The sequence below is a fragment of the Alternaria incomplexa genome, assembly GCF_024043165.1.
Source record: "Alternaria incomplexa strain BMP 0042 chromosome Unknown scaffold_3, whole genome shotgun sequence".
In the NCBI taxonomy this organism is placed as follows: Eukaryota; Fungi; Ascomycota; class Dothideomycetes; order Pleosporales; family Pleosporaceae; genus Alternaria; species Alternaria incomplexa.
The window spans coordinates 868,402-885,675 of record NW_026249852.1 but is presented as its reverse complement, the minus strand read 5'-3'; the positions used below and the strand labels follow the sequence as shown (position 1 = coordinate 885,675).

At 53.1% G+C, this 17,274-nt stretch overlaps 7 protein-coding genes across 7 annotated transcripts; 4 read left to right on the top strand and 3 right to left on the bottom strand.

Moving 5' to 3' along the window:
* Positions 1–619: 619 nt before the first annotated feature.
* J4E90_002682 (uncharacterized protein) lies at positions 620–1,564 on the top strand (the record flags this gene model as incomplete). The annotated part of the gene is made up of 1 exon (XM_051432258.1): positions 620–1,564. One exon carries the CDS (start codon positions 620–622, stop codon positions 1,562–1,564), a length of 945 nt encoding a protein of 314 aa, XP_051293680.1.
* An 883-nt stretch (positions 1,565–2,447) lies between these two features.
* On the bottom strand, positions 2,448–3,764 carry J4E90_002681 (uncharacterized protein; the record flags this gene model as incomplete). The annotated part of the gene is made up of 1 exon (XM_051432257.1): positions 2,448–3,764. The coding sequence occupies one exon, from the start codon at positions 3,762–3,764 to the stop codon at positions 2,448–2,450; it is 1,317 nt and encodes a 438-aa protein (XP_051293679.1).
* A 657-nt stretch (positions 3,765–4,421) lies between these two features.
* Positions 4,422–5,877, top strand: J4E90_002680 (uncharacterized protein; the record flags this gene model as incomplete). Its single annotated transcript, XM_051432256.1, has 4 exons — positions 4,422–4,627; positions 4,683–4,926; positions 4,978–5,423; positions 5,472–5,877. 4 exons carry the CDS (start codon positions 4,422–4,424, stop codon positions 5,875–5,877), a joined length of 1,302 nt encoding a protein of 433 aa, XP_051293678.1.
* A 114-nt stretch (positions 5,878–5,991) lies between these two features.
* On the bottom strand, positions 5,992–7,891 carry J4E90_002679 (uncharacterized protein; the record flags this gene model as incomplete). Its single annotated transcript, XM_051432255.1, has 2 exons — positions 5,992–7,557; positions 7,610–7,891. The coding sequence occupies 2 exons, from the start codon at positions 7,889–7,891 to the stop codon at positions 5,992–5,994; spliced, it is 1,848 nt and encodes a 615-aa protein (XP_051293677.1).
* Positions 7,892–8,536: 645 nt separating this feature from the next.
* Positions 8,537–10,343, bottom strand: J4E90_002678 (uncharacterized protein; the record flags this gene model as incomplete). Its single annotated transcript, XM_051432254.1, has 5 exons — positions 8,537–9,208; positions 9,270–9,760; positions 9,815–10,011; positions 10,062–10,132; positions 10,185–10,343. The coding sequence occupies 5 exons, from the start codon at positions 10,341–10,343 to the stop codon at positions 8,537–8,539; spliced, it is 1,590 nt and encodes a 529-aa protein (XP_051293676.1).
* A 1,751-nt stretch (positions 10,344–12,094) lies between these two features.
* J4E90_002677 (uncharacterized protein) lies at positions 12,095–13,125 on the top strand (the record flags this gene model as incomplete). The annotated part of the gene is made up of 2 exons (XM_051432253.1): positions 12,095–12,522; positions 12,573–13,125. 2 exons carry the CDS (start codon positions 12,095–12,097, stop codon positions 13,123–13,125), a joined length of 981 nt encoding a protein of 326 aa, XP_051293675.1.
* Positions 13,126–15,875: 2,750 nt separating this feature from the next.
* CEL6C (1,4-beta-D-glucan cellobiohydrolase cel6c) lies at positions 15,876–17,214 on the top strand (the record flags this gene model as incomplete). Its single annotated transcript, XM_051432252.1, has 4 exons — positions 15,876–16,144; positions 16,192–16,364; positions 16,414–16,641; positions 16,697–17,214. The coding sequence occupies 4 exons, from the start codon at positions 15,876–15,878 to the stop codon at positions 17,212–17,214; spliced, it is 1,188 nt and encodes a 395-aa protein (XP_051293674.1).
* Positions 17,215–17,274: the final 60 nt, after the last annotated feature.

The window sequence follows — 17,274 nt, the reverse complement described above, 5'->3', positions numbered from 1 at the left end:
TATCTCGTGCATGCGGCTGAGCTTGGGATACGCCTCTCAAACCACGTGTCACGGACGATGATTGTTATCTGTCGTTGGTACTGATCGTTCACTGGTCTTCATCGCCGTCCCTCATGAATCATTACCCTAGAGAGTTTACAATCGGGCTGAGACATATCATACCCTTTCCATCATTGGATGACAGGACACAACCTCACCAGCCGTCTGGGGCCAAGACCTGTCGTGGCCTTAAGTATCTGCATGTCTACGCACGGTGGGGCGTAAGGCTGCGGATCCCCGAAATGAGCAACGGATCTTGGTAGCCAGTAAGACTTCCGTCTTTGGTTGAGGAATGCGGATTCTTTGTTGCGCACGTGCCTGAATATGCTGTACTACCTCTTGACACCAAAGGTTTTCGTGGGGTCCATGGCATTGGGTCATCCGCGCCATTTATTTCCGGAACTGTCAAGGATTGTCTAAGACAAAGCCTAGATTTGCGTTGGTGTCTAGACTGCAAAGACTCAAATGTCAGCGGTCGTGATTCAGCCTCATGAAGGTTGATGTGGATGATGAAGCAGCTACAACCACTCTGCTTCGACACATTACAGCAAGCTTTCGTTCGGCATTCTGCTCATTCAGTATGTTAGCAAGGCTGCAATTCAAGTTCGTCAGCTATCAGTCGCTCTTTGCCTTGTGCGTCCTTCTTCTCATATACCAGATCTACACCATCCGCTCCGCCCACGATGACATCGCCCTGCCCATCCAGGAAACCGTCCAAGCGCCTAAGTATGAAGGCATACCGAGGGTTATATGGTACAAGCTGGGTCCTCGTGGCCTCTCGGAGGAAGCCCGAAACTGGACCGATAGCTGCATCACGTCCAACCCAGAGTACGAAGCGCACTTCATGACGGACGAAAGTAGCGACGAATATGTTCGGACCGCCTTTGCATCAAGGCCGGATATCGTCAACAACTACCTTGCGCTTCCAGTACCTATATGGAAGGCAGATCTGCTTCGCTACTTGTTGCTCTGGGATCAAGGTGGCATCTGGTTCGATCTGGACGTCTCCTGTGAGAACATACCCATCGACGACTGGATTCCATCGGAGTACAAAGCGAACACAAGTCTGGTTGTGGGTTGGGAGTTCGACCATGGCTGGCCGGACAATTACTTGCACCAGATGGAGATATGGGCCATCATGGCAAAGCCACGGTCACCGCATCTGATGCAGGCGATAGATGACGTTTTGGAAGAGCTGGCTAAGAAGACCGCCGAACATGGCGTAGCCGTCGAAGACACTACCATGGAGATGATGGGAGATGTAGTCGACTTCACAGGCCCAAGGCGTCTGACGTATGCGGTATACAAGAGTCTGGGTGCCATGGTGAACCGCAATCTGGCGGGAAGTGACGTGGAGAAGCTTCTACAACCCAAGCTCGTCGCAGATGTGCTGTTCATGCCCGGCCGCTCTTTTGCACCGATGACGAACAGATACAGCGCTGAAGAGGAAGCTGTACTATCACCACAGTTAGTGACGCATCATTACGCTGGAACGTGGAAGAACAGCCACGGCGGCGAGCGTTGAACGGCCAATTCGAATCATACTCCAGAGTCGCGTCGTTCTGTTGTCGGCTCAGGCAAGGTGTCGTGTCCGCCAACGCCATCAACGAAGGTCGCTAATAGGCAACAATCCGTAACATCGATGCGCATGTGAGGAAGGAGCAGGAGCTTCTTCAGAGGTCGATGCCGCAGCGCTGATTTCCAGCCCCCCGGGCCAGCGCTTGGAGGATCTTACGACCTAGCGTGAGCTAGCATGAATGCAGCTAGATCAGAACCTCATACGTGCTGCTCTACCTAGATATCACTACGATACTCACAGTCTTGATTGTGAACTAGTTATGAAGAATGTCATGCAATTTCATGCAATTTCATGGAATGAGCTACAGCAGCATCGAAATCAGTTCAGAAATACAATCTCCCATACACCCACCTTCGTGACCCCTCGCTCAAAAAATCCAATTGCTGCCACGAAGTTGTCACGCATCTCCATCCACTGCATAATGGGAGCGGGCTGACAGTAGAGCTCGATTTTCTTCACTTCCTCCAGCTTGGAAAGGTCGTGCAAGGCACCAAGCCAGTCGCCACACTCTTTGTAAAGATTTCTGGAGATTCCTTCATCTGAGTCTGAAGCGTCAATATTGTAACCTATTTGGAGCCTGATGACGGCATTGGCGATGAAGCCTCTCTGCGAGACTGTTACACGTAAATCGGATGGAGTATCATACTGGCGGGCTTGGGTAGGAACTTGCGAACTTTGTCCAGCCATGATAGGTTGATGTGATGAAGGTTCGGTGAGACCCTGAAGAAGGGGTGATGTAGGTATTTATGTATAGCCGATATGATTGCTGTCTTTACCAGCTGATATGACCACCGCGGTCTGAAGCCATGTGATGTTTGTTGTAGCAAATTCAGGGCTCCTGATCACCGAACGGATAGTTGAACTTGAGGAGAGCATTCAGTCCACCGACCCAGTGGTCCTCAGCCATGTCTTCCTTGCCACTTGTGCCACGCACGATGCTGGGTACGCCACCCTCCCAGCCACGAGCGTCCCGCTTGACCTCTTCTCCACCTATGCGGACTTCCATACCCGTGCCCAGTTTCTCTGTAATGGTATTTCCGTCAATGCTGACCTCGACTTCGCGACCCCGATTCTTCTTGCCTAGCCGCAGTGTGATTGGCGTCTGAGCTGGCAGCACCAGTGGTCTGAAAGAAAGCGATCGAGGGCAGATAGGCGTGAGGCATATCGACGGTACGAGGGGGTGTACGATGCTTCCTCCAGAGGACAACGAGTATGCCGTGGATCCAGTAGGTGAGCTGATGATCATGCCATCAGCGACTGCCTCAGTCAGAAACCGATTGTTGATGTAGACGTCGATGATCTTCAGGTGCGGGCTGGAGCCACGGTGAAGCGTGACCTCATTCAGGGCGTACGTGTCGCCCTCGCCTTCGATGCCACTGATTCTCTTTCCATCAGGCCCGAAGACGCCCACCTTCAGCCTGTTGCGCAACAAGATGCGCGCTGTTCTGTTGCTTCCCATAGCCTTGCCTCGTATGTCGGCGTAGCTCAGTGGCTTGTCCAGAGGGTCATCGGGCGATGTGGGTGGTGCGGGTGGAATCGTCCCGTGCGAGTCGGAGAGGGTAGCGTACGTGTCTGGCGCGCCGCTCATGTACACCTCCCGAAACGCTCTCTTGTATTCCCTGAACTTGAACTCGCCCAAGAAGCCGATGGTGCCCATGGCGAAGCTCAGTACAGGAGGTACGTTTTCAGCATGGCTGAACAGGCTACTAGCTCTCAGCAGCGTGCCGTCGCCTCCAAGCGTGCAGACCAAGTCGGTTTTATCCGAAAGGTATTGCGGTGCGCCTTGGCTTTGCTTGTATGTGTATACCGGAAACGCAAGCTGCTCGTGAAGCTCTTCAGTAGTCTCGGGATCGAAAATGACGTTTATCGACGGGTAGGTGGAGCGTATGTGGGACGTGAACTCTATCACGGACTCGGTGATGTTTGGTGTGCGCTTCTTCTTGGTGACGAGGATGTTGCGCGGTGGGGACGGCCATTGCAGGCTCAGTAGGGTGTTCGAGGGCGACTGTATGTATGACGGCGTCGTGCGCGAGGGAAGCTCTGAAATCTGCCTTATCTCAAGACGGCGTAGAGACGAAGAGAAGCTCCGTGTCTGGGCCGGTAGAGCCAGGAGGCGCCATGGCAAGACGCGATGGGGTACAAACATCTTGAGAGAGTAGGAAGCTAGGGCCAAAATGCTAGGCGAAGCTGTGCGCAGAGCTTGGAGGGGTGAGTGGGCGCCATATGAGCGGATGATGACGAGTCGAACCGCGGTAGGATGCCAGACAGCGTGGAGTGAATGCTAGGGGCGGAGTGAATGCTAACGCGCGGAGATAGTCCAAGTGCAGCGACTAAACTCCATAATCACATGCAGAGGGGTGCGACCCGTGGACGTGGGCCTCTGGTGGAAGAGGTGAAAGTTGCGAGTGAACGCGTCCGGATATGATTAGCGCCCGCACCAGGCCAGCCCTGGAGCTAACGAGTGGGGTGAACCGCCGTGCTGTCATCATGCTTGAGGGAAAGCTGCGGATCGGCAGCACCAAGTTCCAGCGCCCGGAGACACGATGCGCGAAAGCTGCGGCCTGATTACTCCCTCTGCTCCTCCACACCACGCTCGCACGCCCTTTCACCCCCAGACGCCCAATGCAGACGGCAGCGCGCTGTCCCACTCTCCCCCGCCGCATGCCTGGGCCGTATCCGTAGTTCCCTCGTCCGCCTGAGCATCCGCCCACGCCCGCCTGCGTGCACGCGCACTCACACTCTCTCTATCATATTCCTCAGATCTGCCTGCATACTCCCCATGCTTGCCCACACCACGAGCATCATGTCCACCACAGACATCCGGCAGCGCAAGCCGCCCGCATCGGTGCCCGTCATCGAGAAGCTGAAGGCGCAGCGCACCAAGACACCCTCCGGCCCAAAACTCCCGGATCCAACCCAACATCCAGCCGGCAAGGTCAAACATGGGCCTGTTGTGCAGTTTCTGCGCATGTGTCTTTTTGCAGCGTACTTCAACGGCAGCATCATAGCGTTCGTATACACTCAAGGCTAATACCACCCATAGGATACTAACGTCATGTCTCAGCATCGCCATCACCCAATACATCGGCCTGCCGCTTTACTTCTATAGCAAGGACCTCTTCTACGCGTGGATGGCCATGACCAAGCAGCACTTTAGCATGACCGTCACCACCATGACGTACTGGTGGGCGCCCGTCACGATGCGCGTCAGTGGAGACGAGAGCATAAGAGGGCAGATGAGGAAGAAGGAGGATGGCCTGCTCGAATGCGACTTTCCAGAAAGGCTGGTATTCGTCTCGAACCACCAGGTACGGTTGGCCAGGCCACATCCTGTAGAACAATGAGCTGACACCTACTAGATCTACACTGACTGGGTCTATCTCTGGTGGATGGCATACAGCGCGTCCATGCACGGCCACCTCTACATCATCCTCAAGGAGTCGCTCAAATACATTCCAATCCTCGGCTGGGGCATGAGGCTCTTCGGCTTCATCTTCCTGTCCCGCAAGTGGTCCACGGACAAGGAGCGCTTCCAACATAGGCTGAGGAAGCTGAGCAGAAGTCACGACGGCCCACTATCCGGTTCCAAGGGTCTCGACCCTATGTGGCTTCTCATCTTCCCCGAAGGCACAAATCTTAGCAAGAATGGTCGCGCATCGAGCAAGAGATGGGCAGAAAAGAACCAGATTGAGGATCTAAGACATGCACTGCTGCCGCGAAGCACAGGGCTTTCCTTTTGTCTGCAAGAGCTGCAAGGCTCTGTAGACTACCTCTACGACTGCACAATGGCATACGAGGGCGTTCCGTAAGTCTAGCCTACCATCCATATTCTTCAGATACTAACACACAACAGCGCTGGCCAATACGGCCAAGACCTCTTCACCCTCTATAGTACCTACTTCCAAGGACGCCCTCCAAAGTCCGTAAACATGTACTGGCGCCGCTTCGGCATCGCCGACATCCCCCTCCACGACGACAAGCTCTTCAGCGACTGGCTCCTTGCCCGATGGCGCGAAAAGGACGACCTGCTCCAATACTTCCTCGAAAACCAGCGTTTCCCAGCCGACGAGGGCGAGACACCCAATGTCAACGGCGGGCCACCGCTCAAAGGCGCTGGCTGGATCGAGACAGACGTCCGACCGAAGCTGTGGTACGAGTGGCTACAAATCCTCGTACCGAGCGCCGCGCTTGCGCTCGTGGTGAATGTATTCCTGAAGATTGCGAATCTCGTAACGAAAGTGACGGGAGCAAAGTCATGAAATCAGGAAACTCCTTACTTGGCGGCAAACATGTTGTTTCGCAGTGTCTGGCGCGTGGTCGTTTGTGTTATGTAGATCGGCTTTGATACCCTATATTCATCTCTTCTCTGTCCGTCACATGAGGGTGTACCTCGTGGTACTCACGTAATCCTTCTTTGGGCCCTTGACATCGTATCGCACTTCCCACCACACATCCTCCGTGGCCGAGTTGACAACACCTGGTCCGAATGTCCAACTAGCCGTATACAAGTCTTCGGCACAAAGATGCGTTTCCTTGTTCTTGGCTTTCACCTCCTTTCCACTTGTCTGCAGATCACCCATGTCGACGAATGACCCCCCGACCCCTTCCCCGTTCTTCCCCACGCCATCCTTGATATCCGCGTGCGGCATCTTTTCATCGTCGAAGAAACGGACGGCGATGTAGTCTCCTCTTGCTTTCTCGTCTGTGCTTTCTGATGTCGACGTTTTGAGTTGGTACACGTATTTCCTGCGTGCGTTGAACTTGAGACCCGTTTCTGTTGCAAATTCGCCTTCTTCGGCGTAGAGCAGAGTTGGTGGAAAGGAGGCTGGTAGTTTGCAGGACGTGAACGTCGCTGTTCCTGTCACTGTGCCCGAGGGATGGGTCGGTAGGGTAGAGCGGAGTTGACGCGTGAAGCTCCATGGTTTGTCCGGGGAGTTGCGTAGGTTTTCAAAGATTGAAGTAGGCAGCGGAGGAGAGCTGGGCTTCGGCTTTTCTGTCTCGGAAGAGTCGTCTGTTTGTGGTTCTTGTGGCAGGGGTCTTGTTTCTCGAATCGGTATTGAGGTGATGATGCCAGTGTCCGTGCCATTACTCTTGGTTTGCAAGAAAGCTTTTGGGTCTTGACTTTCTAGCAGGATGGCATTGACGCTTTGGAGCGTGCTTCTACTTGGGTTTAGCGCGGGGTTGCTTGTTGTTATCCAACTGAGCCTTTGCTTGATGAAGGCTTTTCCGATGGCACTTGTCTCCTTTGGTGCACTGGTGTCTATCGCTCCCTCCTCGTTTGTGTAGAGACATAGTACTGCTAGGGCGGTGCCGACGGATAGATCCTTGCCTGTTGGGCAGCACACGAGAATCTTTCCGGTCGTTGGATCTGACAGGGACGAGAAGAAATATAGAATTCGGGGCAGTTGGGTGCGGAGGTCGCGCGAGCCCAGTTTGCCGGTTTGGCACTTGAGGTGCAAGTAGTGTTTGACTCCGGCGTCCTTTAGCATCGAAGGGGCGAAGGGCTCCGGTGTGCAACTAATCACAACGTCGAATCCGTCGAGCTTCATCTGGTCACTAGGAGAGATGTACAGTTTTGAGGTTGGCTTGATCAGACTTGCGATCGCGCTACTACCTCCGTCTTCGTTGAGCAATTTTTCGATCAGAGCTGGCGCATCTTCCTCGCTCGACTTCATCATCACGTCCTTGTTCTTCCAGAAGACTGTCGGAGTGAGTCCATAAGACCATGCTTCGTGGTCATCGGCAGCACCCTGGATATACCCGCTTTCCGATGCTTCGGCACCGCGTACCCGTCGCGATGCTGTGCAGAGCACGATCGGGTGAAAGTCGGGGAAAGAAGGCGGACTGTCCGGAAGAGATGATTGTTGGGTCACCCATATCGGCCGCAGGGGTTTCTTCAGCTTACTGCGAAGGTCCACGATGTTAGGTTTGCAGATATCCTTGTCTCGATATCAGCGAATATATTCGGAAATGCCTAGATAAGACACGCACCAGAAACTGTTGCACAAATCCGTCTATCCTCTTCTCCATTTGCGCATGCTCGCTTTCTCCCACGGCTTGTGGCGGCGTAAACAATCGCATCTCGTCTTTCCTAGGTGTGCCGAATACAGCCCTGTTGATCACACAGCACCATGTCGGGATGGTTTTGCTCAGCGCGTCCGGCATGCTCTTGCCCCTCCTCGTGCTGTCCACAACCACGGCGCCGCCAAACTTTTCCACGATATCCAACAGTTGCAGATTTAGTCTTCTCAGACTGAAGCTCCATTCGCCCATGTGACCGTCCGTGCTCTTGAAGTAGACAGATCCAGACTTTTGGGTTGGCGGAATGTACCAGCTTCCACAACGTTCATTGGCTACAAGAGGTAGATCGTAGGCAGATGCGACTGAACTGACGAAATCGCTGTCGGAGATGATTGAATTAAGGCGGTTGTGCGTTGATAGTGTTGAGCGGCGCAGAGAAGAGAGGGTGCTGGATAGATTTGGTGTGTTGGAAAGGTGCGGAAATAAAATGTCGGCTTCTTTCAGAGGTTGAGACATCGTTGTCGTGGGCTCTTCCAGTCTGCCAGGTGCAAAGCTGATAGTGTCTGCGCGGGTGGAAATAGAACGACCATTCACATTTCCATACCCCGCATCATCGCGTACGAAAAAAGGAAACAGATAATCTAGAAGAGTCACAAATAGAAAGAATAAGCTATACGTAGATCGCAAGGTTGTCGAGGGCTATAAATATGATCGAGCCTTCTACATCATGTTCAAGAATTGGGGATGGGAAATGGGTTTTCGTTAAGGAATGAACACGAGAACGCTAGTCCAAAAAGGGTTAGGGACAAGGGTTCAGAACAAAAATCGAATGCGGTAGGCGCAGCATAGTGATACATTTGTCTATGGTATGAATGATTGCTGTGATGCGTTCGCCGTCTAGTCTCGTTTAACAAGCGAAACAGGCGCGATATAACTCTTCCGTGCGCTGACGAAATAGTTGACCGTGGCGATGATAGCCATCGCGCCAAACATAAGCGCCGCCCAATTCATGTCCGTAGCCGAAGGGTTTGGCACTATAGGGAAGAATGAGAAGATGAAGGAAACGACTAAAAAGGCAAGAGCTAGGTCGTTGACGATGCCTCCAAACTTGCCTAGGCTCCAGCGTCGAGGGAGCAATGGCTCTCCTCGCCAACGCTTCAAGCGCACGCATCCAATCGATATAATGTAGGAGAAGATGAGAGCTGCGTTTGAGATGGAGACGATGGCGTTCAACGTAACGTCCGACCCGAAGTTGATGCATGCGAGCACGAGCGAGGATCCGAGACAGACAAGTAGCGCGTTGACGGGAATGTCCCAGCCGGCTGGCACTCGCTCGATCCATGCGGAGAACGGAAGTCCTCTGTCGCGTGCAAATGCCCAGATCTGGCGCGAAGAAGCAGCGGTAACGGACACGGCTGCAAAGAAGACGAGGATGACGAGCAGAGCACCCATGACCTCAGTGCCGGCGATAGAGCCTGTCGCATTGTAAACGGCCTGAAGTATAGGCTGTCCGGTCGGCGATTCGAGAACCGAATCAAGAGCACCGCCACACATTACGAAGGTAATCATCTAACACGAGCGTACGTAGTCAGTATCTGCCTTTCATCCAGAATAGTTCAGGCGTGCTTACCATAATGCATCCGAAAATGCCGTTGAAGAAAACAGCCCACATCATAGCTTTCGGAAGCACCACGGAGGCGTCTTTCAACTCCTCAGACATGTGTGCGCCCGCGTCTGGACCAATAAAACACCACAATGGGGTTGAGAGGCCAACCAGAGCAGACACGCCCATCGAGCTCCATTCTCCACCATTTGTCCAAGTCGTGAAAACTTCTTCCGCCGGAAGACGCTCTGCCATGGTCCAGAATAGAATCAGAAACGCGAAGAAGGCAAAGACATGCAAGACTAGCACAACACCTTCAGCGAGGGGAAGATGCTGCGCCAAGAAGATGTTGAAACCGATCATGAGGAACAGCCAAAGCATCATCAACAGTGTGACATGCCATAGTTCTCCAATCTGGGCGTCAGGGTACGCGAGGAGGACCATTCCGATGACGAGACTCGAAAGCATTTGTGCACAGGCGGGTATCCCGCTGACCCACCCGACAGCCGCAGCCCATCCTGAACATGGTGTCAGTACGAGACTTTAGATGTTTAGACCATTCAACTACATACCCACGATGTAACTAAGGGACTTTTGGAATGATGGCGGGGCGAACTCGCTGACCCAATGGTATTGTCCACCGGCAGTTGGGGCCATTGAGGCCATTTCGGCAAGCGACGCAATCATGGCTAGGACGAACATCCATGTGATAATCATCATCCAGATGACTCCTGCTGTGCCTCCATTGAATAGCCCAAAATAAGCTGAACTTTGCTTTTACTTAGCAGGGGATAGATCGGCACAGGAACAAGAACTTACAGTAACGCACTTTCCCATGTTGACTGTAGGACAACCACGAACCCAATGATGGAAATCAGGCGAAAATTTCTCTAATTGAACACTTAGTAGAGTTCCTGCATATATGTCGCAATAAGGGCTTACCCGGAGTTCTTGTTTCTTGCCCATCCGCTGCATGTCCTCGGCGTCGTGGGCTGTGCCTCCCAGAGCACTGGCATGCATCCTACCCGCTTCGCCGGATCCATTGCTTCCTGCGTCGTACTCCTCGGCATTCACAATCTTCGATTCTCCGACGACTGCCATGGTACAGAGTACGTGACTACAGAACAACGGCCATCAACGGAGGTAAGGGATGTCCTGAAAGAAGAGGGAGGTGCAGTGGGGGAATTCGTCCCAGACGCTGCTTAAGCGATCTAGATGCAAACTCTACAGCCGTTACTATACACGTTGATTGCAAGCCGTGCCTAGAGCTAGGAACTAGCTGCCGTTCTTGGGCCCATCACCGCTTTATGTGGCGTGCCATTGAAATCGTGACAGGCTTTGACGAATCAGCCATGAGTAATTAAGGAGATGGACTTGGAAGAGCGGCTTGAGACTACAGGGCTCTCGAGCCGTGTGCATTGCGCAAGGACACTAATGTATGATATCCGTGGGGGCCTGTGCAATGTCTTGTGTTGGTTCATGTACACCATACCATGTATCCATAATAAGGAGACTCAAGCGTAAGCTTATCAGGTACTGGAAAGGTTCGATTTGTTGATGCTCTTTGACCGTCGCGCATCATGCTATTGGTGTCGCGAGGCCAAATAGCCGACCGGCGACTCATTGATAGAGCATGCAGAGGGTACGTGTTATCGAAGGGAACGTGGGAGAAGGACCCTCCTAGGGCCGTTCCGTGGCCACCAGAAACACGCTTCGCCCGCAATCAAACAGCCGAGGTGTCTGTCGTCCAAGCTTGCTCCGCAGCACCACACACCTCCCGGGGCCCCGAACCGCGCACCAATCAATCACGCTCGCTGTCACAACCTGCATCTGCGTGCTACCGTGCTTTCATCGTCAAAAAGGCTAGCTACAGGCTGGTGGTGTCGCAGATCGGCGGTCGTAGGAGTCCAGCATGGGCAGGTGCGCAAATTCTCCTCTGTCAGAGCGTCGAGAGGTCGAGGAAACCAACTGTAGGTAGCCAACTTGATCAATCTTAGCTACAAGAGTTGATTAGCTGAAGTACAGCAGTCTATGTACGATCAAGTGCCGAGCGGTAAATGCTGCAGTCAGGCACGCTGTTGAGAAGCGATAAGCTCTGGCACGTCACGGGGCAGCCTGTTATTGACAAGGTTCAAGGCACCCCGTAATGACCTCTCCGATCTTCAGCGCATGCAATCAGCAACAGGACGGATGCAACACATTCTAACCAAAGAGCGCTACAGGATTGGAGGATTGTATGCCTATCGAAGCCCGGTCCCAGCCATGGGTTAAATGCGGACGAATGGCCCTTGGAGAGCCGCAACACGGTCCACGCGCCTGCTGAAGGGGTGATGTGATACATTCACTGCGCGCAGCACAAAATAGTTCCCAGCTGGTTTCGCCGTTGGACAAACAGCGAAGTTCGAGTCAGGGTACGGTGATAAGATGAGACGGTTGTCCGCGCCGCAGCTTTGGAGACGACGCCACGACCCACACGGGTGTGCTAACGCCCTGCCGTGGGAACTTAAGGCTACCGAGCAGTTCTCGCGTACTTTTCACGAGCAGTATCATGGCAGATCATGACGAGGAAGCAGTCGTACGAGATCCAGGACGTGCAGCTACGTTGAAATTCACCATCGGTCTCTGCTTATGCTACACACTATGTGTAGCATGCCTTCGAGGTTATATTCGATGGAGAGCTTATAGTCTCGATGATCTGATCGTGCTACTATCAGGGGTACGTACATCGTGGTGTCTTCATAACAATTTTGAGCACGACGAGAGGCCGTTACTGACAATCATGCGAATAGGTATTGGCGCTTTGTTTCTTTGGTGTCGTTTTTGCGTCCATCTCTACTGGACTCGGGCGCCCTATGACCGAGCTGGCTACTCTCTCATCCGCTATCGAGAAACTCAACAACTACGCAACGGCTGGTAACATCCTATGGGTCATATCCCTATGCGTCTCTAAGATTGCCATCGTTGCCATGCTATTGCGCACGACACAGACAAGATTCCACAGAAGATTCCAGTACGGCGTAAGCGCCATAATCGTCGCTCAATGTCTCACATCCGTCCTCCTTCTGAATGTCGACTGCTCGGTCCACCGTGTGCTTGCGTGGGACATCACCTCCGCGCACTCCGAATGTGCCCAGAGTGAGCGACGATGGATTGCTCTCACAGCTCTGGACGTCATGACCGAGGTCCTCCTGCTCTTCCTGCCCATTCAGTTGGTGTGGGGTCTACGTATGGCCTTCCGAACCAAACTCATCGTCATATCGTCATTTTGGCTCCGACTACCGTACGTACCGCTCGCCAGCAGTGCTTTTGTATTAGCTGATCACGCGGTAGAACCCTAATCTTCTCTGCTCTTCGCCAAAATGAGATACATCAACTTACGACTACATCAGATGTCTCTCTCACGGCAGCCACAGTGGTCATCTGGCAGGCTGTGGAACTATCATACTCTCTAGCGGCCGCGACGCTCGCTGCGCTCAAGCGGTTCACAGAGTCGCTCAACACTGGTTTCGGTCATGGCGAGCTTATGCGGGTTCATGCGCCATCTCAAGGATACAAGCTGTCGGGTCGTGGTGTTGCTCCAGGGAAAGCGAAAACTTCACGCAAGCAGGCATCTCGCCCGGACGAGCCTGAGATCTCTATGGACACGATGTCATCTGACACGACAGCTCTGCCCCTATCTAGATTTGACCCTCGAGTCGCGCAGATGAAATTGAGGCCTGAAGCACTCCAAAACACAGCGATAGTCTCGTCAGCACCGCAGAACTTGGTTTTACATGACGAGCGAGTGGATGATGCGAGCTTGAAAAACAACATCATACGACAAGAAGTCCAGTACTCAGTTCATTATGAGCAAGACACCACGATAGACCAGGATGACAAATGAAGAGTCGCCACTTGTTAGCATGGTACCCAATCGAAGGGAAATAGCAGGCTAAAAAACTTGGATTGCGATTGCATCATGGCTTCATGCGGTATACTATCGCCTGGGTTTGACGCTCTCACTAGGGCTTACCGCCCGTCGCGTCGCCTACGAACCCATATGCTGAACAAATGCTCCGTGCGTTGGACCATTTTCAACTGCGATGCGACAGCGAGACGCACCATTATGCCTGCGACTTCAGCAATCCAGGCGTACCGTTACCCATCAACGTACGCAATAATCTGCATAGTCTGCACGAGAAACTCGAACTGTGAGCTTTGTTTACATTCAGGATTTGCCATCGCGGAAGATCCATCCAAAGTCCGCTTCCCAGACGACAAGCGCGTAGGGACGATGTGTCGCCTACTTGTATCGCGTCTTTCAGACTTCATTTCCTCCATCGGATCAACCTTCCGAATACAACAAAGTATGACGAGATCTGGATGGCAACACAAGGGATAGGCTCTCACTATCCGCAGAACTTTGACGCTCAATAGCCGAAATTCGTACATCGGAATGATTGTACTCTTTTCTTCTTGGTGTTCGAGCAGCGATGCGGGATTTATACTTGCTGAGATGATTCAAACAAGAGAAAGTAAGAGACTTGGAAAGTACCGGAGACGGGAGCCATGAACGTAGGAATCCAACGCCAGTCGGATGCCGGCATCTAGTGCCATGGATGCCTGCCTCTCTATGGCCACGTGATCGATCGCAAAAGTCGGTAGCATCAATATCGAATGGCTATGGATATATGGCTGATGTCCAGATGCGCCTTCGCAGGGGTATGCAGAGGTCTCTTCGAATCTTCACGCAATTTGAGCAAGGTCTCACCGCCGAAGCGTGGATCGCAAGAGGCATCGTGATTTCTTTGCCCACCCTTTTCAGAGCACACGAATCTACCAAAGTCTAACTATCCTCTCGAGAATCGCGGACGTTCACACAAGCTCAGAAATTCTCCTCAAGCGCAAGGCTTGCGAGGCAATGGCGTGAAGCTTAGGTACATTAGATGGCCTCCATATTGGGACTACGCTGGAAGGGGAATAGACTCGTCATTAGCGTGGGCAAGCTTCAATTACCCGACCACTCTGGCATCTGCGAACGCGAACCTCGTCACTCACATCAACCACTCAGATCATCCTTCCGAGCGTCGTCGTCACCACTATGTATCAGTTTCAGACTCTCCGTTACCTTCACTCTCTCACAACGCGGTCCGAACCACACAGCTAGCTGCAGCAGCGCAGGCCGTGCGCCGATACGCATGCCGTGCGCTCACAAGACCAGACGGAAGTGGTCTGCCGCCTTCCACGCGTATAGCACCAGTAACGAGATCAAATCCGCTGTGATGTTATTGGTAGCACCAGGCTCCACTCGTATCATGCCATCGTGTACCAGAAGCCGTCCAGTGCGGCAAAGAAGAGTATATCCAAGACTATTTGACACAAAGACGGTCAAATGCAACGATACCGCGCACCTTCAGGCAGATGCTACGTATTGCGCTGTCCGGTCGTATTCTCATATGCTCGTTTTAGGCAGACGCATATACCCGGGAGTTCCCCCAATCCTCATCTTCCAGAAGCCTACCGCAAGCGCTCGTCCTGCCTCACACGACCTCCAGACCAGCATCGCAAGTCGGTAGCGAGGCTTGGCTGTCTTATCGACCTGGTCTCTCGTTCGCCATAACCTCCCATGTGGAGTGCATCAGGATAAATGCAAAATTAAAGAGCCTCCAAGATCGACCTTCATCAATTTCGAGTGTCATGTGTACATTCGAGCCTTTCGAGAAGCTTTCTAGCCAAAGATTTCCGGGCTGCCTTCGTGTACCTGCTTACGTTTTACATCGGGCCGAGCCCAATTAACCCTCAATACAGCATTGTCGGGGAAGAGGACTCGCGTCATTTTACTGCAGATTTGTTGATCACTCGTGCATTGCCAAAGATTTCATGGGGACTCTAAATGTTGCGAGGAGTTCACCTGCAACAACAATCGGAAGACGGTTCTCCATGACCCGTATCATATGACCCGATCAGCTGTCCCACGATACTAAACTCTTTCATATCTCGATGGGAAGCTTACGGGCTACGTAGATGATGTCGCAAACTGCCAATCATCGTCATCACGAGTGAGGCTGAGGACTAAGATCGCGGGGTAGGAGACCCGAACAATAAGCACCCCCGCAACCCCAATACGTCTCATGTAAACATTCATTTATCTACCCTGTAGGCAGGGTCCAAGCGGCTGGAGACCTATCAAGACGACTTTGAGCAACGAAAAGAGAATATGACATTCGGAAGTTTGGAAGATACCCAAAGAGAGCATCCCACTGCATAATCCTAATGGCAGTCTCATGAGGCGGTAATGTCGTTCCACAAAAGAACTCTTCATCCAAAGCTCATAGCTAGTAAAGCAACGCCACCTCGAGAGACCAGGCTTTTGCCTCCCACTCAGCTGGTGCTATGTCAGTGGACCCCTACTATACTACCATGCCGCCATTGATAAATCTTCATCTAAGCCTCATATCTCAAGCGCTGATCGCACAGACCCAACCCAGAAGCTAACGTCCGCAGTCTCCGGGCCTGTTTCCTGATGAGACGGTACCTCAGTGCTGAGTTGGCGCCATACTAGCAGCATACGATCCAACGCCGATATAAGAGGGTCCCACTACCCCCAAGGCTTCCAGCACCAACGCAACCAAACAACTACATTCAAACGTCAACATGAAGGGTCTTTTCTCTTTCGCCGTGGCCTCGGCCATCACTGGCGCTTTCGCTCTCCCATCTCCCGTGGAAAACGGTCCCATCACTGCTCGCCAGGCTGCAGCATGTGCCACTCCCGTCACTCTGTCTGGCAACCCCTTTGCGTCCCGATCCATCTACGCCAACAAGTTCTACTCATCCGAGGTCGTTTCTGCGGCTGCTCAGATGACCGATACTGCTTTGGCGGCTAAGGCTCTCAAGGTTGCTGACGTTGGAACTTTCTTGTGGATGTGAGTAATCTGCTCGTCCTTACAAGTCTCAACTGACAGATAATCAGCGACACCCGTGAGAAGATCTCCGTCGTCGAGGATGGTATCAAAGACGTCCCCTGCAACCAGATTGCCGCACTAGTCATCTACGATCTGCCCGGTCGTGACTGTGCCGCCAAGGCCTCCAACGGTGAGCTTGCTGTTGGCGAGCTCAGCGTGTACAAGTCCGAGTACATTGACCGTAAGTGTATCATTTCTGTTGATCACAGCCTTTACTAACGATACGAAAGCCATCGTTGCCATCTTCAAGAAGTACCCCAACACTGCCATCGCCCTCGTCATCGAGCCCGATTCGCTCCCCAACTTGGTCACCAACGCCGACCTCCAGACCTGCAAGGACTCCGCCTCTGGCTACCGCGACGGTGTCGCATACGCTCTGAAGCAGCTCAACCTGCCCAACATCGCCATGTACATCGATGCCGGTCACGGAGGCTGGCTCGGCTGGAACGACAACCTAAGTAAGCGCCCTCCCATCCCCCCAACCCCATCCCATCACTAACCACCCCTTTCCAGAGCCCGGAGCCAAAGAACTAGCAACAGTCTACAAGGCCGCAGGCAGCCCCAAGCAAGTCCGCGGCGTAGCCACCAACGTCGCCGGCTGGAACGCCTGGGACCTCTCCCCAGGAGAGTTCTCCGGCTCCTCCGACGCGCAGTACAACAAAGCGCAAAACGAGAAGAAGTACATCGAGCTCTTCTCGCCCGAGCTCAAGTCCGCAGGCATGCCCAGCCAAGCCATTGTCGACACGGGCCGCAACGGCGTCACTGGCCTGCGTGAGGAGTGGGGCAACTGGTGCAACGTCAACGGCGCTGGTTTCGGTGTTCGTCCTACGAGCAACACGGGCTCTTCGCTTGTGGACTCGTTCGTCTGGGTTAAGCCTGGTGGTGAGAGCGATGGTACGAGTGATAGCTCGGCCACTAGGTACGATTCTTTCTGCGGAAAGCCCGATGCCTACCAGCCCAGTCCTGAGGCTGGTCAGTGGAACCAGGCGTACTTTGAGATGCTGGTTAAGAATGCTAAGCCTGCTTTGTAAGGTGGTGGGTTTACATCAAGTCTCATTGGAGGAGGGCATGAGGTAGTTCGAGGACGGGGA